Genomic DNA, 21,174 nt, shown 5'->3' on the forward strand with positions numbered 1-21,174 from the left:
AGATTACCTCTTTTTGTAATCTTTTGCGTGTTCAAATAAATCAGAGTTGAGATCTCGTGAAGAGGGTCCTTGCAAGGTTTTTTAATCAGAAAGTTTCTGATGACACAAAGGAATTTCACCAAGCCATGTTTCTGTCCAAATGTGTGTCGTCTCTCTCAGACACGGGACTTTTATTAGAAAAAACAATGTTTCCCAGGAAACTGCCTCTCCCCTCCCAGTATGCTAGCTCGTCCTTGATTTTTCAAAAAACGGATTTCTAACGAACAGAAACTAGACTTAGATAAATAAAATAAAAATAGATATCTAGACTTAGATAAATAAAAGAAACGTATTAACTTTCTCATTTCTGGGAAAAGAGAACAGATAACAAAGAGGACAAAAGCATGACTCAACCTATATTGAGTTAACAGTTATATCTACATCTTCACAACTATAACTAAATTCAAAAGAGGTAAAATATAAAATGAAATAGTAAAATGTTAACAGGTCCCAGTCATGACGATAAGACTTTAAAAACATTATTGATTACAGACACTTGGCAGAAATTGCGACATCACTCACAAAGACACATCCACAGATACGATCATGCATCGGTCGTGGTCCCATCACGACAAACGTGGGACAACATCATGTCTACCATATTTCTGACAATGACCCGAGGTGGGTGGACGTTGTGAGGCTGGTAATGCGCCACGCACATCTGCCAGGCGTCCACCAGCATAACGTTGAGATCCTTGAACATGGCACGCAGCACGACGTCCAGTTGCAGCGCAAACCAGTCGCTGAAGATCAGGCTGAGCTCCTGATCCAGTGCCCTAGGGTTGGGCGTGCGGACCACAACCGCCGTCCCTGGGGCCCGGTTCAGCAGTCGCACCACCGCCTTGCGGATATGCCGGAGGCGGTGTATGTACACCTCCACAGGGAACGGACTGAAGTGAGCCCAGAGGCTGAGCGCCACAACCGTGTTGGGACCGCCGGTCAGGCCGTCCAGCTCGTTGGCGATGTAGCGTATCTTGTGTGCCACAGCATTGGCCTTGGAGACGATGGGCGGGCCGTGGAAGTGGTACTTGAGCAGAATGTTGTGGGTGCTGTCCAGCGCCATGAAGGGCCCCACCTTTATTGTACTCTCCTGTTTGAATTCCTTCATTCCTGCAGAGCAGAAGAAAATAAAGCTACATGAGAGGAAACTACTGGTCAAGATCAAGTGGCGGTTCAGCATCTTTAACAAGACATTTGGACGTCATCACAAACACTGCCAAAAGTGTAATAACTGTGTCACTCATCCAGAGTCACATACATGTAAATACCTCTTTAATATAGTGACTTGACGTACCACTTCTACTATATGCACTAAAAACATAAAATATTATGGCATTATTTCAAGGAAACACTACACAACAAACCCCAACAGTCTTGAAAAACAATTTTATAGTCTCAGTTGATAGGGTGTAATCACTATCATCATCAACTGCTTACAGATAAACCAAACTTCATTTATTTCTTAAATAAAATATTTATTGAGCATTGACAGTACATTTTTGATACAATCCATACAAAGGAAATAACTAATGCACACCATTTTTAATTAATTATTTGTTTGTTCAAAAATCATCTCCCATTCCCCTCAGTAACACTTGTGATTGTGTTTTGCCTCTTTTATGTGTTATTATTGTACAGACAAGGTTCAATATAGTTATATTGTTTATATTTGTGAATTAAAGTTTTGCTACTTTTGGTATTAAATTAATGTAACTCAGTGACACCCTTAGTAACAAAGGCAGGCAGTCTGTGTTATAACATAATGGCCTATGTAAGGAGCATTGGAGTTACAGTTGATTGACAATGACACAGTCAATGACACAGTCAATGACACAGTCAATGACACAGTCAATGACACAGTCAATGACACAGTCAATGACACAGTCAATTTAAGATGATGGGAATATTCTTGATTTCAAAACGAATGTTTGGGCTGCTTCCAGCATGATTTTAAAATGATTTGTGGCCCAAACTATAGGGCGGCCCACCGGGAATTGTCCCGGGCCTCCAGATGGCCCAGTCCGGGCCTGGTGTAAAGGAAAAGTTAATAAATAAATCAATGTAAATAATGACACTGTGTTAATGAAAATACTATTCATATATTATTTTAAAATAGGTAAAAGGATAAAATAGCAAATAAAAAATGTGGAATTGTGAGCTGTATTGATTATGTAAAGCAGGAAAGCTCAGATGTCTGATTCTTGTGGCACAGTATGTCGTGCAGGTCAACAACCTTTTTGAAAACGAGAGCTACTTCTTGGGATTAATACAAAGGGTTTGAAACACACTTGTGAAATAACAAATGTGCTCAAATTACCTATAATAATTATGCCTCTTTATTAATAAATAATTATTTTTATTGGATGTGAAGACACCACACCAATCATGTTTTTAAAATCGTGATTTTTCATAATAATTAGGAAATGTAAAAAGAAAACACTTTATACTGTAGCGATGTGTAAACCTGTAGCGACTTTAACATGTAACAATGTCATTTCACATAATTCTGGAAATGATTATGTTGTGGAATGATGCCGTTTTTGTGCCTATATGCCAATACAAATATGGAACAATAAGGTGGATGGTTTGATAGGTGGAATGACGAAGAGGTCCAGGCAAGCATTTAAAGGACAAGCACCTCCAGAGAAAATCAGCAAAGAAGAATGATAGGGTTTACCAGCTTATCACTGACAATTCTGTAAGTTATTTGATTGGTGATTTATTAGGGGAAAAAAACATTTGTATTATTTGATTCCCTCACCAAATGTGAATCATTAAGGAAATCAGCAAGGAATCAGATACATAAACAGCATCAATAATGGAAGCAGAATCACAAAATTCTTATCAATTCTCATCCCTATTTCTAAGTTTGTGCTCAAGTACATTTCAGATATTGTAATTTTTTTTATTGACAAGGGGCTGATTCAATTCATTTCTATGTTTACACTTTTGTTTCCCACCACTGTCCACCATTCAGCCATTAAGACACACTCACCTGGAAGAACAGTGACGAGGTACTCGAACCACTGGCGCATGGTGGAGTCGCCGTACAAGTAGACCAACTTGTTGGCCAAGCACTGAGTGATGGACAGCCCATCAACCTGGCGCTCGGTCACGCCACCCAACGGCCTCCAAATATCCTGGTAGTAGTATCCAGATGTTGCCAGCTTCACGGGATCCGGTATTTTACTGCCATTTTCTACATTGATGGCAGACACAATGTGGTGACTAATCGCCATCCCCCAAAAGTGAGAGTTATAATTCTGTAGGTCAACAGTACCTTTCTTTGAAGGCAGCACGACGATGGTGTCCGATGTGGAAGCATGGATGGGATATTTAAGGTTCACGCCTCTGATGTCAAAAAGTGGATTACAACAGAATTAACAACAATTAGATACTACAATGATATTTGTACAAAGAGAGTGAGCTATTCCAACGGTACCAGCCACAATCCTAAAACCTAAATCCCATCCATCAGTGCTACTGCCTCCGTGACCCGACCCCGGATAAGCGGTAGAAAATGGATGGAACACTTTAAAAACAGTTGGGCCAAATATAACTCAGCTATGGGTCAAAAATGGACCGATCCTCAACTTGGGTCGATTTGACCCAACTTTGAGTCAAGAAATGGGTCTTTCAGTGTAAAACAACTCATAAATATTGGTCAGATCATTTACTTGGGTCAAAAATATAGGTCATTTTGTATAAAACAACCTAGAAAGTTGGGTCAAATTGACCCATTAAGTGGATCGGTCCATTGTTTATCCATAATTGGGTTACTTTTGACCCAACTGTTTTCAGAGTGTATTGCAATGGTACCAGCCAAATCCTCCTTCGATGACACTCGGAAGTCATAAAACAGAAATAGAAATACTAGATTGTTTTGTTTCAGATTTTCGGTTATGAAACCAAGTGCTGTTTAGAAGTACTTTAGAGATGACACTTACAATAACCTAAATGTGATTTTTGGGTCAACAGCTTGTTCTGTTTGGATTACCTTTGGAACAGCTTATGTCAAATATTTATTGAGTGTACAAACTTCTGAAAGAGCAAAGCCTCCTTGTTGGTGATGATGTTTTTGAGGGGGCTTTCCATGAAGTGGTTGTTTCTGGTGTCACAGCTGAGCATTTTGGGCTTGTAGCAATACCAAGCATCACCAGTGTGAAGGTCCGTGTAGTTACACAGTGGCCCCTTGTCTTGCGGCAGGCACAGGTTGCACCCCATCTTCTCAGACTGCTCTCCTTGGTGAAAGATGCTGGAGAAGTACACTCGATCGGGCCGTTTCTCCCTCAATCGCTGCAGCACGGCGATGGCCTCGTTCGAGTGTACCATCATGACCTCGACCTGAGCAGAGCCCTCCCACAGAAGCGGGAATCGAGCGGAATAAAGTCCGTTCTTGTGGTCCAGCACCTCCCGGGCCACGCCCGCTTTGTATTTTGGGGAGTGCAACCGAGCCAACAGCAAATCGCCGCCGTAGCGCTTGGGTTGGCCTTTGAAGTCGTGCAGGTGGATCTGCACTTCCAGCTGGTCGCCCACGTACCAACTGTGGTTGTTTTGGGAGGTTACGATGGTGAACAGGCTGTGGGCCAGGTCACTCGTCTGGGACAGGTTGAGTGGTTCGGAGCCAGAGGGCGGCCGGGGCCAGGCGATGGAGTCCAACAGGTTGCGTTCCTCAAGCTCTTCTTCAGTGGACAGTGGCTGGTACAGATGAGGACAGAAGGTGCGCTGGTGGGGAAATGTTGGGAGGTTTTTAAATGGATTTGATGATTGGTTCCGGTTCTGGACCTTGTACGGTGGTGACACTGTGTGGTACTTCCAACTCTGAAAAGATCACATGTCAAGCATATATAGTTACATTTGCTGTTTTGTTTATTAACTGTGCACACTGCAGAGTGGCGGACTTTCTCATGTGTGACGTATGGCTGGGCAATTAATCAAAATGTGGTTAAGATTTACACGTGCATGGGTGTGTATGTTTGTATGTGTGTGAGTCCCACCTCCCACAGTTGGGTAGGGCCACGGCTGCACAAGGTGCAGGCAATAGCAAATAGTTGGCTGTCAATTAGGCTGGAAGTCCATTAAAAACAGAAATGCACTGCAACCAAAACACAGCAAATGCAAAATATACCAAAAACAACAAAAATAAAAAGCAAGATTACAAAACTCGAGCATGAAAAAAAAATACTTCCACCTTATGACAGCCCTGTTCCTACATATGCTTTGCACTTTGAAGTGGTTATTAACCTTCGTCTTGTGTTAACTTTCTGTTACCATCTCTTATGTTAACGGGTCGGTTTCGACCCGTGTCTTAAATCAGCTGTAAAATACAATAAAAACAAGTAGATATCATCCAATTTATTTCTCATCTCTTGGTTGGCTTGTTAGTCTCCCTTATCCATGAAAATATTAGTTTTAATGTTGTTGGTGTGGGCTTCTGGGCCTTTTTTGTCAGTATACCCCTCGATTTCAATTAAAAAAAAATTAGAACATAAACACCAAGAGAATCATATAAATAAATACAAGGTTGTTGTGTTACCTGACTCTTACTGGGGGCTATTAGAACACATCTCTTAAATTAATTTGTTTTATTTATTTATTAATTTAAATATTATTGACTATAGTAACATCTATGGTGTTACGGGTCGATTTCGACCCATGTATATTTACTTCAAGAAAAATGCAAAAAAGTATTTTTTCAGCAGTAGAACTTTAATATAAACACAAAATGAAAAGCAAGTGATATTGTGACCCTGCAGTCCAGTAGTCATATCGAGGACCACACGTTTTCCTTGTTTTTTTCTCAGGAATGCCACTCACAGCTTTGCCTGTGTAAATCTGTAGTTTCCATGCATAACATAATACTAAAAGGTTATGGGTTATGAAATTGCATGGCAAAAGTTCACCCAGGTCCATGTCATTGTGTATCAGTACCATGTGTGGAGCACCAGAGGGCATCCAGCGGAATGATTGTAAACAGGAGGAGAACATACGTCTCTTGAGTTGTCTTTGCCGCCTCGGTGGACAGACTGGAGATGACGCTCATGTTTGAGAAATGTCTTGAAACAATTCAAACATGCGTGGGAAAATAAGGAAGCACGTTTTAAAGCAGCGTTTCACAGGTTGGTCTCTTCCCACGTGGGGTCGTTCATGCTCTTCAACACCCTCCTGACAACCTTCTCCAGATCTTTGCGGGCCCTCTGCTCTTCCTCAAGCGACCTTTTCATCTTCTTGTTGTCCTACACAGGGACAGCAGAACGTGCATCCTTAATTCGTATTTTTCATTATAGAGGCATGTTGAACTATATATACAACGGGGAACATACAGTAATGCCTTGAGATACGAGTGACCTGACTTGCAAGTTTTTGAAGATTCATTTAACCGATTTTTAGGTTTTTGTCTTGTGAGCCAAAATTTGATATGCGAGTGCTATATTGTGGCAGTGAACTCAACTCACTTCACAACATGCAGCAATTTGGCAGGTAGTGAACAATTCTTGGAAAAGCGCCTTCCAGCTGTTTAGTGCCACACCAGTTGAAGTGTATTGTCAAACGAATCATAAAACAGATTACATGTGTACAACGTTTCACTTAATACTAACAACAAAAACACGAATGATGGGCTATCAAATAGCATCAGTGTCGCAGTGTTACAATCCTTTCAGTAAAGTATATTTGAATACAAATAGCAAAGCAACTTATTTGAAATTCATGAAAATGGCTCCAATTTTCATTGTGGGACCACTAGGTGGCACAATGCAACGTGTTACCGCAACTAGTAGACAGTGGACTGCTCCAAAGTCGATCATGAGAGGTGTAGGGAGAAAAAAAGACGGCTTTGTGTGTGTGTGTGTGCGTGCGTGTGTGTGTGCGTGTGTGTGTGTGTGTGTGTGTGCGTGCGTGCGTGCGTGCGTGCGTGCGTGCGTGCGTGCGTGCGTGCGTGCGTGCGTGTGTGTGTGTGTGTGTGTGTGTGTTTTTAAAGAAAACTGGTAAGACTCTGCACTTGCAAACCGGAGACTGGTCATGGCATGGGTTCCATCCCCACCTCAATTAAAAACAAAAAAACAACAACAAAAAGTCGATCAAAGGAGCAAAAAAGGTTGGCCTTGGAATATTGTCATTCATTTGTAAAGTAAGACTTCAAAAAATAGTTTTTTTTTTTTTCTATTTTCTACCCATACAGAGGCAGCATATGTTAAATGGTTATGACGTGTGAAATTTTTTAGTAAACTTTGCATATTAATTACATCTCTCGAGGCCAGGCTGAGTGTCCCCTTTTTTGGAAAACAAAATATGTTCACCCACAATTTTTTTTTAAACTTACATTTGGGATTTTCCTCCAAGATGTGCTCCAAAATATATATATTTTCAAATTTACATAATTAAAAAAACAAACATTAAAAAAAAAATGCAGAACCTGAGTGCCACCCACATGGTGAAAAGGTGTAGTGGGATGCTGGTTAACTACTGCAGCTAAAGTTTCTCCTGCCAGTGTGCACAGAAACTCTGAGCTGCTACCGGACACTTTATCTCAAGCAAGCATATCATTAAAGTGGGAAAATACAGAGAAAACATGCTAACCGCTAAAGCTATGTAGTTACAGTACATGTAAGGTAGCCAATCAATAGATTGTGTAGTAGAAGTGTATTTCTATTAATTGTATACGGTTTAATTTTTCCAGACTCTTTTATTTGAGAATTTACTGCTTAGGAGTAAGAAAATATGTTTCATTCAAACTCAGATATTTTGCATTTGAGACAACATTTGAGAATGTTCAAATCTTTTTTGAACAATGTCTTGTACAGTTAAAAAAAAAAAAAAGGATCGATTTGTTCAGTAATTACCTGTTTTAGCTCTTGTACCTCATCCCTCAGGGCATACACCACATCCACAAGGCTCCTTGTAAGAAAGAAAGAAAAAATAATCAGCTTTACTATTGCTTGTGGGTTTCCAAAAATAGTTAGATTTTTTTTTAGTTTTCCAAATTTTTCTTTAAAATTCATTAGTTAAATTTTTGGCATGGATTTTGTTTTATAGTATATAAGTATAGGTCACACTTTTTTTTCATAGTTCGGCTAGTCATGTACCTCATATTCAAGTGCGATTTGTTTATTTTAAAATTACGAGTTTGGACTGTCATCCGAAGTCCCCGTCCTGAATCGTGTTGACTTTCTTTTGGCAAATACTTTTGGTGCATTAACTCCGTATTTGCCAAAACACTGTAATAAAGTGTACCTGCACTCTAAAAAGAGAATTGTTGAAACAATTTAACTCATTCGCTGCCATTGATGACTATAGACGTCAAAAATTAATTAAAAGTATTTCTATTTAAAAAAAAAAAAATCCCGTTTTTGTTAACAAGAGTATGAAAACCTAGAATTTTTTTGTGTACATTTAGAACAGATGTCAAATTTGTGATTAATCGTGAGCTAACTAGTGAAGTCATGCGATTAATTACGATTACACATTTTAATTGCCGGATGCCCCTAATTTTTAATAATCTTTTCTTAAATATATATATATTTTTTTTAAATATTATTATTAAAAATTACTCACAATTATTCCCAATTGTTTATATCTGTTCTACTACAAGAAAAAAAATCTAGGTTTTCAAACTCTTGAAAAAATAAAATAAAAATTGCTAAAATTTATTTTTGACGTCTATAATCGTCAATGGCAAAAACAAACCAAGTACCAGCAACAACAAGCTCATTTGTACTTCTATACTTATTTTGACAGGGTGGGGATTATTCCGTTTTTGTTTCCCAGGATATTATTTCTCTCTCCATTACAATTACAGTATAGGCTGATTGCCAGTTGTGTTAATTAGATGATGACAGACAGCCAATAGTTCATTTGCTTACTAGGGAGCTTGCAACGCTGCTCTACTGTTTGATTGTAATATTTTACAATTGGCCACCAGATGTCGCTGTGGGGAAATGTTTCGAACATTCCAAAAGAGCGATTCTTTTTGTGAATCAATAGTTCCAAATGATTTGATCGTTTCAATGTTCCATTTCTGCCATCCCTACTGTCCGTTCCTTCCTTTTCTCCCCTTGTGTCCATCTAACCGAGTCTTTAAAAAGGCACTGCGCAAACCACCGATTGGTTAAAAGGAAAACTGGTTGGGTAGGGCCACGGCTGCACAAGGTGCAGGCAATAGCAAATAGTTGGCTGTCAATTAGGCTGGAAGTCCATTAAAAACAGAAATGCACTGCAACCAAAACACAGCAAATGCAAAATATACCAAAAACAACAAAAATAAAAAGCAAGATTACAAAACTCGAGCATGAAAAAAAAATACTTCCACCTTATGACAGCCCTGTTCCTACATATGCTTTGCACTTTGAAGTGGTTATTAACCTTCGTCTTGTGTTAACTTTCTGTTACCATCTCTTATGTTAACGGGTCGGTTTCGACCCGTGTCTTAAATCAGCTGTAAAATACAATAAAAACAAGTAGATATCATCCAATTTATTTCTCATCTCTTGGTTGGCTTGTTAGTCTCCCTTATCCATGAAAATATTAGTTTTAATGTTGTTGGTGTGGGCTTCTGGGCCTTTTTTGTCAGTATACCCCTCGATTTCAATTAAAAAAAAATTAGAACATAAACACCAAGAGAATCATATAAATAAATACAAGGTTGTTGTGTTACCCGACTCTTACTGGGGGCTATTAGAACACATCTCTTAAATTCATTTGTTTTATTTATTTATTAATTTAAATATTATTGACTATAGTAACATCTATGGTGTTACGGGTCGATTTCGACCCATGTATATTTACTTCAAGAAAAATGCAAAAAAGTATTTTTTCAGCAGTAGAACTTTAATATAAACACAAAATGAAAAGCAAGTGATATTGTGACCCTGCAGTCCAGTAGTCATATCGAGGACCACGCGTTTTCCTTGTTTTTTTTCTCAGGAATGCCACTCACAGCTTTGCCTGTGTAAATCTGTAGTTTCCATGCATAGCTGTTTTTTGCATCGCAGGCTGCCCAGATTTTTATGCCGTACTTCCCTGGCTTACTGGGTATGTATTGCCGGAAGGGGCGTTTTCCTCGGTAAGGGACAAGACGTTCATCGACTGTCACCTCTGGCCCTGGGTTGAACATCAGTGGAAGGAGTTGCGTCCATCTCTCCCAGACATCCCTGATGGGGGCAAGCTTGTCAGAAATTGCTCTGATATTTCAGTTGTCAAATCTGAGGACTCTTGATATCATTCGAAAGGTCTGAAGTGACATTGTTGCCCGGAAAATATTTCTGCCTGTCGATGCGTCCCAGAGACTATCAGTGGCCTCATTGCAGGATCACCAATGTAAGCATCCAGATATTCCTCATCAATGTCTTTCCACATGTCGTCATGGACTTTTTTTCCTTCAACGTTTGTCATAGCCATGATGACTCTTTTTAGTGACAATGGCATGAATAGCTCGAAACATGTCCCGATGTCACTGACTCTTGTCACAGCAAATTGTGATTCCAGGGGTCATTTTTATGACATTTGCAGCAGCTGCCCTGCCATGTACATCATGAGGTACTGAGCTCCAAAAGATCTTATCATTTTTGGATTTGAATCTTTCAGTGGGAGGAGCTTCACCACCAGTGACCTCCTAATCAGACTCATCAGATATGTCTGTGTCTTCTGGTTGATACTCCACATTGTCTTCCTCCTCAGAAACTGTGTCCTCTTCCTCATTTTCATCAAAAAGATTATCCAGAACTTGGGTCGCTGAAAATCTTCTTCTCATGTTTGTATGCTGCAAATTGGAGATGTGCACTCTGCAAGTCAAATCCATCCTTCCATCCATCCATCCATCCATTTTCTTTACCGCTTGTCCTCACAAGGGTCGCGGGGTTGCTGGAGCCTATCCCAGCTGACTTCGGGCAGTAGGCAGGGTACACCCTGAACTGGTTGCCAGTCAATTGCAAGGCTCTGCAAGTCAAATGACCTTTCAAATGAATGAATTGACCTTACATGTCAGGACATGCCCATCTCTGTTAGTTTTGTTTTTGTGCAGGTGTACTGGAAAACACGGCAAAATGAGAATCCCCTACAGCTCACAGGATTGGGAGAGGAGCTGGCTGTCAGTGTGTTGGCTGGCAGTGTAATTATGAATCCAGTTTTGGCTCTAATTATTGCTTTATAATCTTATTTTTATAACTGGGTCGAAACCGACCCTAACAACACAAATGTAACAATTTCAACCAGAGCATTTTAGAATATAGTAAAAAACTTTGTTTTTGTTTTATTTTGTTGAAATAGGGGTTCCTGACAAAGTCAAAAAGCCTTGATGCAATAAACTAATTTATATGGTTCTTTTATGCATGTTAAACCTAAAAACGGGTCGCTGCCGACCCTAACACAAGACGAAGATTCAGTCTTTTTGAAAAAACCAACCGGACGTGACTGATACATTTTTGGTGTGTCTCGATACATAGTTTGCGCCGTGGAAATTTTCTGATACCGGGGAAACAAAAAGAAAGAAACAAAAAAGCTCATATCAGCACCGATGGGTGTGTTTTTTGCTGAAGAAGCATTGAGAAGAACATTGAGAAGCATTCACATTTAACTTTTCAGCCTGATCTGCCAAATCTTTCAAAGGTAAGTAAAGATCTTGTGGATTTAATTTTGCTGTGTAAATTGATGAATTTATAGCTCACTGGTTTTGTTACATTAACTCATTCACTGCCATTGACGGCTATAGACGTCAAAAAATCATTTGAACTATTTCTATTAGTTTAACTTTTTTTTTAAATTATTAAAAATTAGGGGCGTCAGGCGATTAAAATTTCTAATCGTTATTAATGGGATGACTTTACTAGTTAACTCACAAATTGTATCCTTTCTAAATGTACAATCATTATTTTCTAGGTTTTCATTAAAAAATGTTAAACTAATAGAAGTAGTTTAAATTAATTTTTTACCTTTCGTCGGGAGCCACTATCCTGCATGTTTCCCCTCCTCCAACACACCTGATTCAAATGTTCAGGATCGTTATGAAGCTTCCACAGAGCTTGCTGATGAGCTGATCATTTGAATCGAGTGTGATGAAGGAGGGAAACATACAACATGCAGGATAGTGGCCCTCGAGGATCGGCTTTGGACAAACCCTATCCTACCAACCCACATGGATGTCAACAGTGCATTAAAACAAAAAGCAAATAGAAAGTCAGCTGTGTTTAAGATTTTTGATGGATTGATCCTAAAAGCTAATTTAAACAAGCAGCTGTTTTATTTTAATTTTATGTTCAATACATTTGAATTTGTTTGCTTTCAAACATTTATTTAGATTCCTGACACAGTGAATCAGTAAGCATGATTAGGAGACGCAGGAACTTGGTGTTCTCCTTCATTTTCTTCCTGATCATCATCGTCATGATTGGGCGTGTTTACTACAGGAGGTATGCCCGTCACATCGCTTTTGCGCCATTATGCTGTATGTCATGTAACATTAGTTATACTCCATCTATCCGTTGCCATGGTGACCCGTCAAGGGGGTCCATTGTTGCGGTCTTTTTAAAGTCGTGCGGCACGAGCTTGACTCCAGGTGAAAGTACTCAGCGTTGATCAAATTAACTGAAAACAGCTATCCTGGAACCCAAAAACACAGTATCCTATCTCAGGGTAGGTCAACTCACTGTTCAGGGTTAGTCTCAGAGTTAGTTGAACCTGCTTTGTGAAATGGACCCCTGGTTTAGGATAAAACACTATCTAAATGCGCTCTATTTAGCAATATGATCAAATTGGATTTTTCATTCTTTGGATTACGACTTTTTTTTTTGTTGTAAAAGTACAATTGGTAGTAACCCATTCAAATGGATTCAGGGTTTGGTGGTTGTAATGCGCATTTGGTATCGAGGCGCTATATATGTATCATGTAAGAAAAAAAAGCTTGTTTTATTTTTATGTAACGTCTCTCTTTCTTGTGTCTACATTTAATGATAACGTTCATTAGCAAAGTCTCTCTTCCAAAACAAATCCCACCTGATCCAGCTGCAGACGTCTGGTGAGTGCAAACACTTGCACAAGCGGTCTCGCTTTTTCTTGCCATAACAAAGCAGACAAAGGCGGCCTAAAACTATTGTTGCTGATGTTGCAGCTCCAACCTGAGCAGCTGTACTCACGGGGTCGAGATGGCCATCATCACACAGGAAAACACACCTGTGGGAACCGTGATTCACTACTTAGACGACTGGATGCTGACCGTGACGCCAGATATCTTCAAAACCTTTGTGAAGGTACGCTGACAAATAAAAAATGGGGGGGGAGAATTAAAAACAAATGTATTGCTCCTAGAAGTGAAATAAAATTGTATGTGAATAAAATGTAAAAAAAAAAAAAAACTTTCTCAAAGATTAGATGCAATATTGTACTAAAAAGTTCAACATACTGAATTGTAAATCACAACAGCATAATTAAAACACACACTTCAAGAAGAAATAAAACATTTTTCAAATCAAAGTTCTCCAAATAGTAAGTCAAGCGTGCTCGCTTCGAACTATTTGTCGCTCTCAGTTGAAGATGACTATAAAACGGAAATACAACAAAAAAATGTCACATCCAAGACCTTGCTGCTCATCTTTACAGTATGAAAACAACACTGACCTTGATGCTCGTTGATTTCCAGAAGCATCCGTTCTCCACGGAGATGTACGACAAGTGCGCCGTGGTCGGCAGCGGCGGCATCCTGATCGACAGCGGCTGCGGAGAAACGATTGACTCGGCTCAGTTTGTGATCAGGTGCAATCTACCACCGCTGAACCACGTGTACGCCAAAGACGTAGGCTTCAAGACGGACCTCGTCACGGCCAACCTTGACGTCTTCGAACGCAGGTAATTCTGATGGCATCTTGTCACTTCTGCTTGTAAAGATTTCCAAATAGGAAATACTGGAAATATAAGTAATCCTTTCCATGGTGGCCATCTTATCTCATTCACTGCCATTGGCTGCTATATACATCAAAAATTCATTTTAACTATCAATTAGTTTAACATTCTTCCCACTTTTATTAACAAGAGTATGAAAACCTAGGGGGGTTATTGTACATTTAGAACACATATCAAATTTGTGATTAATCATGAGTTAACTAGTGAAGTCATGCGATTAATTATGCTTAAAAAAAATTATCGCCTGATGCCCCTATTTTTTAATAAACTTTTCTTTTTTTCTTTTTTTTTTTTTAAAGAAAAGATTATTAAAATAATAATAATTTAACGGCCTGATGCTCCTAATTTTTTCTAAATTTTTTTTTTTAGATTATTACAAAATAATCATAATAATTAAAATTACTTCTTTTTTTTAAAGAGGAAGAAGCAAAGTTTATTAAAAATTAGGGGCGTCAGGCCGTTAAATTATTATTATTTTAATAATCTTTTCTTTAAAAAAAAAAAGAAAAAAAGAAAAGTTTATTAAAAAATAGGGGCATCAGGCGATAATATTTTTTAAGCATAATTAATCGCATGACTTCACTAGTCAGTCATTTTTTTTCGTAATTAATCACATGACTTGACTAGTTAACTCACGATTAATTACAAATTTTATATCTGTTCTAAATGTACCAAAAAAAATCCAAGTTTTCATACTCTTGTTAACAAAAGTGGAAAAAATGCTAAACTAATAGAAATAGTTCAAACGGATTTTTGACGTCTATAGCCGTCAATGGCAGTGAATGAGTTAAAAGTTACCTGCACAGCTGTATAATTACTATAATGCTTGGTTTGTTGTGATTTTATTATGATGGACTACTTGATCATCCTCCCCCATTTTAGTTAGTGAGTAGTAGCAGATAGTAGTTGGTTGGTTAGACGGTCAGTTAGTTAGCAGTAGGCCAGTAGCGTGGGTAGCTTGGTTTTACTGGTCGCTTGATAAAAGTGCTGCTCAATTCCAAGGTCCGGCAGATGGGCAAAATCTTGATGTGTGTGTCATTTAGCAGCCACTTGTGTACCATATTCCTCGTCATGAGATGATTTTAGACTTCTGTGTCTCTGAGGGAGCAGTGGGCAGCTTTTGTTGTGGCTATTCTCACCGGAGCTTTCCCCCACAGGTACGAGTCTCTGTCGGGCTTGGGACCACAGCAGAAACTTGTAGAAGCAGTCCAGATCTACGGGAAGGCCCTGATGCTCCTTCACACCTTCTCCTACCGCTCTTACACACAAGTGTCAATGCGGGCGGCTCGCACCCTAAAAGACTTCAAAAGCCCCATTCGTGCCATCTCATTCAACCCCAACTACGTGCGCAATGTGTCGCGGTTCTGGGCCGCCAAAGGCCTCGCCGGCTATCAGCCCACCACGGGCATATTAATGGCCAGCCTGGCTCTGGAGCTGTGCTCCGAAGTTCACCTGTACGGCTTCTGGCCCTTTGACAAACACCCGGACGGACACACTCTCACCAAGCACTACTACAACGATCTCAAGCACTTAGCCGTGCATGATATGCCCATAGAGTTTGGACTGTTGTCCAGGCTGGACAAGCAGGGCGTGCTTAGGCTTCACACTGAGGCTTGTCCAGCCAAGGAAAGGGTGTGACTCTTTAAAAAAAGGAGCTTGACCATGTCCATTTTTGACAAACACAAAATCAAAGTCATCTTTTAAGATTTCATAATTTTTACTGCATAACATTTTAACTCATTCACTGCCATTGACGGCTATAGACGTCAAAATTTTATTTGAACTATTTGTATTAGTTTAACTTTTTTTCCCACTTTTGTTAACAAGAGTATGTAAACCTAGAATGTTTTTATTGTACATTTAGAACAGATATAATATTTGTAATTAATCAAGAGTTAACAAGTGAAGTCATACGATTAATTCCGATTAAAATTTTGAATCGCCTGAATTTTTAAAATCTTTTTTTTTAAATCGCGTCAGGCGGTTAAATTTCTTAATTGTAATTAATCACATGACTTCAATAGTTAACTCACAATTAATCACAAATTTTATATCTGTTCTAAATGTACAATATTTTTTTTTCTAGATTTTCATACTTTTGTCAACAAAAGTGGAAAAAAATGTTAAACTACTAGAAATAGTTCAAATGAATTTTTGACGTCTATAGCCGTCAATGGCAGTGAATGAGTTAACAAATAACAAATTAAACTAGACTCTGTGTGAATGTCCGGATCCTCAAAATTAAAGGAAGTCACGTAGCAGAAAAGAGTGGCGCAGAAAAGGCAATATTAAAAAGGAGTAGAGCTGACACGCCAAACGCACCCTAACTCAAATGTATAAATCATCATATAGAGCTCTGAAGTGCACATGCCTGATGGATATGACAGAGTAAGCAACACAAAATGCAACACAAAAACAATAGCCTATCATGTGTAAATAATGGTCCAATAGCAGGTTTGGCTGATCATGTTTCTACTCGTATTTTAATGTTGTGGTATCTCGTATTTGTTGGGAACAGTGGGTTACATTGAGGGGAAAACCACATGCTGCCCCACTACAAGGAAGAGATAGATAAAAAATATATAGTAATTACATTGAAAACAAAAATAGAAATGACTAGTTTTTAAATGTGACTGAAACTAAGATTTGCATTTGGTACCCAATTTTGTAAACCCTGCCTTGGCTAATAGTAATTCAAACACATTCTAGCACAAGGAAGTTCAATATTTGAGCTCTTCAAAAATAGACAAATTGTGTTGTACCTTGCCTTATCTCCTTATTTAGGCTTTATGTTTATAGAATATGACAGTTAGTCAAATCAATTTCTATGGCACCCTTGACTTTATGTATGTTTTCGTAATTGTTCAGATTTAGTCATTTTTATTTTTTTGATCATATACAACATAACTATCAACGTTGGTTATTGGAATGTTACGCTATTTTAGATTGATACATTAAAACATGTGAAATATCCATCTTCATTAAAACACTGCAAACTAAAGTGAGCCGGTCTGAGCCATGTGTTATGATTGGTGTCCTGTCTGACTTGTGGGGTTTTGTTTGCACCTTTACTCGTCATCCTGTTTGTTCCCTTCCTTGTGTCATCCAATCATCTCCCCCAGCCACTTGTGTCTTGTCCAGGTGTCTCTCGATGTCTCGTCAGTTGGCTTGTATTTAGTTCCCTGGTTTTGTTGGATCATTGTCGCTGTCACCACCGGTGTTTTGTTTGGTCTTTTCAGATCTTTGTTGGTTTTGTTCACCCAGTACCCCTGCTAGTGTTTTTGTTAAATAAATCGTGTTCAGTTTAACATGCATCCCTGCCGCGGTTCTCCTGCCTCCCTGCATTTGGGTCCTCCAACTCCACACGTGACACCATGAAACTCCAGGGCTGAAAATGAGTCTCAGTCCGGCCCTCTACAAATATCATATTCCAAACTCATTTTACAACATAACCCTTACAGGAAAGGCTTACCGATGCACGCACGCACGACTACTGAAGGGTATCCGAATCCAAAAGATTATGCCAAACACTTTGTTTCATAAACAATTCATTTCAATCGGAGTCTCTAAATGTACATATTATAGCACACAGGAGATTTTTGCCCCTAATGTTGCCATTTATTAACAAAAGACAAAAAAAACATTCGAAGACTATGAACAATCAACATCAGTGTTTAACATGAATGAAATTTGCATGCACACAATTGCTTCGTTTAAGGAATATGTCATATATTTTTGTTTCATTTTCCACACACCCTGTGAAAAAAAATGTCACTCCTACTAGCACTTTATTTACAACCACATAATGTTATTAATGTTATTAACGTTAGGGCATATATAGCAGTAAGCTAACAAACCAAACCAACCAGCTCGCTGTTTAGTTCAAAACAAACATGACCACTGACGTTATGTCAAGTTTCATTTTTGGTTATCGGGAACTAACCAATAATAATAAAAAAAAAACATTTTTCCATATGAAATCAAGCAGAACCGAAACCCAATCAGAGCAAAGCTCATTTACATTTTGAATTATTGAATATCAAAGAGAAAATGGACCGTTTAAAATCCCTTTCTTCCGACCAATTGAAACAACTTGAAAATGGGCATCCTGCTCATTTTCAACCCATGAAAGGACAGCAAAGATTTAAAAATAATTGTACATAGATATGGTGTGGCACGTGAAAATAAATAGATTAACATATAGATGACAAAATTCATCAAGTTTGGCACGGTTAGGCTATGATCTTGGGTCAAGGGTGGCATCACAGTAACTCATTGCCTTGCCTGCGATGACTGCTTTCCCAAAACGTTAAAATGTATCTTTCTGTAACCTTGCAGAAATAGTGCTCCATTGCCTTCCTTTCTGGAATGTGATGACATGAACGGACCCCTCCACTTCGTAGCCACAAAAAGGTAAAGAGAAATGACAAGAACGGTCAGATCAGCTGTTTCATGACCTTGAATGAAGTGAAGTGGAGCAAAGTTTAGGAAAAAGAAGAGTCGGTCGAAACTGCTCTGGGTCCGATGGCATTACTTGTAACGTGTGGAAAGTTTAACATTGTTCAGAACAGATCACTGGCATATTAATAAATATGTCTCGGGTTCCAAGGTTACGCAAAGAGATGATTATTGTCCAGCTAGATACGAATCCATTTGTGCGCACGTGGGCGTGCGCGTGCGCGTGCGTGTGTTTCTGCAAGTCTTTCATGTTGTAATACGTAATATGTAACACGAGGCAGTCCTGAACAGGTGTGTTTTGAGTCTTGATTTGAAGGAGGAGAGAGAGTCACTGTTTCTGAGGTTCGGTGGCAGAGTGTTCCAGAGCTGGGGGGCCGAGCAACTGGTGGCTTTTTTTTTTGTATCCAACTCAGATAACCATGACAAAACCTTCAAAACTGAACATGCAATGAACAAAGCATACAACAATTAACCAATAACAGCAGTACTCAATAAAAGAGGACATGAAAAAGAAGCAGCTGTATCAAATTTAAAATGCTCTTTGAGAGTCACATCAAATTTGGTTTCTTGGCTTAGCTGTCACAATACTGGACTCTGCCTCTGTCTCTGGTGACAGGACTGTTGGATCTGGATGAGCACAAACATTGTAGGCCTAATCAATAACATTAAAAATGAACATAAGACGTCTAAATCATTTTTTTTTAAAAAACATAAAATGATTGTGTAACAGTTAATTCTACGCATAATACAGGACAATTGCCGACCCAGTACAAAAGCCCAACACAATCTGTACAAGTCTTCTTACTAGTAGCTCCAGCTTCATTCGGTTCCTTCTCCTAGACCTTCTCCTTCAATGAGGCCAACACACATTACCCCTCCTCCAAGAACGGGACCACCTCCTCACCACCAATATTTCTAGAGATGGGACAATGAAGCCTTGTGACGCTTTTGAGGCTTTCGGCTGATTGCTTTGGAAAAAGAGTCGAAGTTTCAAAGCCCCATAAAATAGATCGTACCGGTGACATCTGGTGGTCAGCTGGAGTCATAGCAGCTATAATCTTCAAAGTGATTCGCCTGATTGATTCATATTCCAACATAACACCAGTACATTCAGTCTTACGTCATAGCAGCTATAATCTTCAAAGTGATTCGCCTGATTTTATATTCCAACATAACACCAGTACATTCAGTCTTACATTTGTGTCTGTCTAATGATCATCAGGTACACATGGAAGGTGAACATAAAGTGAACCAAATATCTACATGAGGGAATTGTGCTTGTGCAACAGTGAAAATAAAGCAAATACCAGTATGTACATGAGGGAATTGTTCTTGTGCCCAACTTTTTATATTTATTTGTTTTACAAGTTCTTTTTCAAGAACAATATTTGCTCTATTGTGTTCGGCTTCAAGCGGCTTCTTCTCTGGCTGACAATTTCACCAGCCTTTGAGAAAATCCTCTCACAGGGGCCTGAAGATGCTGGTGGTGAGAGGTACTGCAGAGCCACTGGATACGTCATCAGCACGTGATCACGGAGGTGTCATCGGGGCTTTTGATACATTGTTTCGAGCAGTCTGTGTCACTCAGCTGACACATGCTCCGGAGTGTCAGTGTCAAACGTCCCATCTCTAAATATTTCCTCTACCAGTGGCCTTAACAGCTGATGTTTCTGCTGCTAGTGATAAATGTACATATAATCATAATAATGTTAACTATTGTGTTCTTAACATAGCAATTGATGTAAGAAAAAAAAAACACACACACACATAAATCACCCACCCCCCTCACCCACACACCCACACACACACACACGCGCGCGCGCGCACACACACACACACACACACACGCACACACACACACACACACACACACGCGCGCGCACACACACACACACACACACACACACACACACACACGTGCTTATGTGAAAGTAATCCAGCTCATTTGTCCACATATCAAATAATATTCCTCAACTGCTACTAACTGTGATATGATCAAATCACAGATGTAGGTCTTCTTGATGATTTTTGATGGTGAGCATTGCAACAACAATTGCATTAAATGTATGGACTTGGTCTAATATTTAGCCATATTAAATGTGCTTTCCACCGGGCCTTCCTGTAGACGTGCTGCTGGAACCTGCCTCAGCATCTTTCCTCCACTAAAAAAGCTCTGTCATTTTTGCACATTTGGTTGCACTTCCATGAAGCATTTTTATTTACATCCATCTTATTTTTTTGACACCACCCATTTCTTTGTCAACTGCCTTCTTTCATTTCGCCATTTTTCTCTTTTCAGTAGCTAGCTCCTACAACTTAAGGGGCGGAGGGCTGGTGCGGCTCGTGCGCTCCTGTGGGCTAGTGTTTGTAGTTAATTGGTTACTGCAGCGCTGCTTATTATTGGTCACAAAGTGACAATCCTACGAACCATAAACGGTCAGTTGTTGCACGCCAGACGCCAGCCGTGAGTACATGTCCTCCTCGCAAGTGGCGGCCGATGAGGGCGCATGCGGGGCGGTTGGCTGCTTTTTGTGGCAATACGGCGTCTCGGGTAATCGGCCTGTATTTATAAAATAGTGGGCTCTGGGCTGACTGTACAAGATGGCTATGTGTATTGCAAAACACGAGGGGCGCAATAAAAAAATAAAATAAATAATAATAATAAACACTGGTCAAAATCGGCCAAGGACAAACCGCAGCCAAAATTTTCCTAAGGAATTCACTCTGGGGTAACAGAACACAAAATTAATCTATATGCCGATGATATTTTACTTTATTTAGAAAAGCCCG

General features: G+C 39.4%; 2 protein-coding genes across 7 annotated transcripts; one reads left to right on the forward strand and one right to left on the reverse strand.

Annotated features, from left to right (window-relative positions):
• Nucleotides 1-59: 59 nt before the first annotated feature.
• On the reverse strand, nucleotides 60-19,430 carry LOC144040865 (NXPE family member 3-like). Of its 6 annotated transcripts, XM_077555224.1 has the most exons (8): nucleotides 19,190-19,430; nucleotides 13,645-13,740; nucleotides 13,164-13,282; nucleotides 11,964-13,082; nucleotides 4,079-4,860; nucleotides 3,320-3,390; nucleotides 3,035-3,238; nucleotides 60-1,149 (listed from the first exon to the last, which is right to left on the reverse strand). In XM_077555224.1, the coding sequence occupies exons 4-8, from the start codon at nucleotides 11,988-11,990 to the stop codon at nucleotides 584-586; spliced, it is 1,650 nt and encodes a 549-aa protein (XP_077411350.1). In that variant the 5' UTR covers nucleotides 11,991-13,082; nucleotides 13,164-13,282; nucleotides 13,645-13,740; nucleotides 19,190-19,430; the 3' UTR covers nucleotides 60-583. The 6 variants fall into 6 exon arrangements, 2 of the variants coding, with proteins under 2 accessions (XP_077411350.1, XP_077411349.1); XM_077555223.1 differs by having other exon boundaries at nucleotides 3,035-3,390; XR_013289896.1 differs by lacking the exons at nucleotides 60-1,149; nucleotides 3,035-3,238; nucleotides 3,320-3,390 and adding exons at nucleotides 6,030-6,275; nucleotides 7,881-7,935 and having other exon boundaries at nucleotides 4,736-4,860; nucleotides 13,024-13,082.
• On the forward strand, nucleotides 11,509-16,931 carry LOC144040866 (alpha-2,8-sialyltransferase 8E-like). Its single transcript, XM_077555225.1, has 6 exons — nucleotides 11,509-11,640; nucleotides 12,329-12,440; nucleotides 12,995-13,045; nucleotides 13,139-13,277; nucleotides 13,667-13,872; nucleotides 15,084-16,931. The coding sequence occupies exons 2-6, from the start codon at nucleotides 12,355-12,357 to the stop codon at nucleotides 15,562-15,564; spliced, it is 963 nt and encodes a 320-aa protein (XP_077411351.1). The 5' UTR covers nucleotides 11,509-11,640; nucleotides 12,329-12,354; the 3' UTR covers nucleotides 15,565-16,931.
• Nucleotides 19,431-21,174: the final 1,744 nt, after the last annotated feature.

Source organism: Vanacampus margaritifer, unplaced genomic scaffold (assembly GCF_051991255.1).
Source record: "Vanacampus margaritifer isolate UIUO_Vmar unplaced genomic scaffold, RoL_Vmar_1.0 HiC_scaffold_42, whole genome shotgun sequence".
Classification (NCBI taxonomy): Eukaryota; Metazoa; Chordata; class Actinopteri; order Syngnathiformes; family Syngnathidae; genus Vanacampus; species Vanacampus margaritifer.

Excerpts from the sequence above, each read along its gene's own strand:
- LOC144040865 (XM_077555223.1), bottom strand. The coding sequence starts at position 11,990 with ATGCAGGATAGTGGCTCCCGACGAAAG. Across the intron at positions 4,861-11,963 it reads ATAGTGGCTCCCGACGAAAG|AGTTGGAAGTACCACACAGT; the intron begins GTAAAAAATTAA and ends TGATCTTTTCAG. Across the intron at positions 3,391-4,078 it reads GAGGCTTTGCTCTTTCAGAA|AGGCGTGAACCTTAAATATC; the intron begins GTTTGTACACTC and ends TTTTGACATCAG.
- LOC144040866 (XM_077555225.1), top strand. The coding sequence starts at position 12,355 with ATGATTAGGAGACGCAGGAACTTGGTGTTCTCCTTCATTTTCTTCCTG. Across the intron at positions 12,441-12,994 it reads GGGCGTGTTTACTACAGGAG|CAAAGTCTCTCTTCCAAAAC; the intron begins GTATGCCCGTCA and ends AACGTTCATTAG. Across the intron at positions 13,046-13,138 it reads GATCCAGCTGCAGACGTCTG|CTCCAACCTGAGCAGCTGTA; the intron begins GTGAGTGCAAAC and ends CTGATGTTGCAG.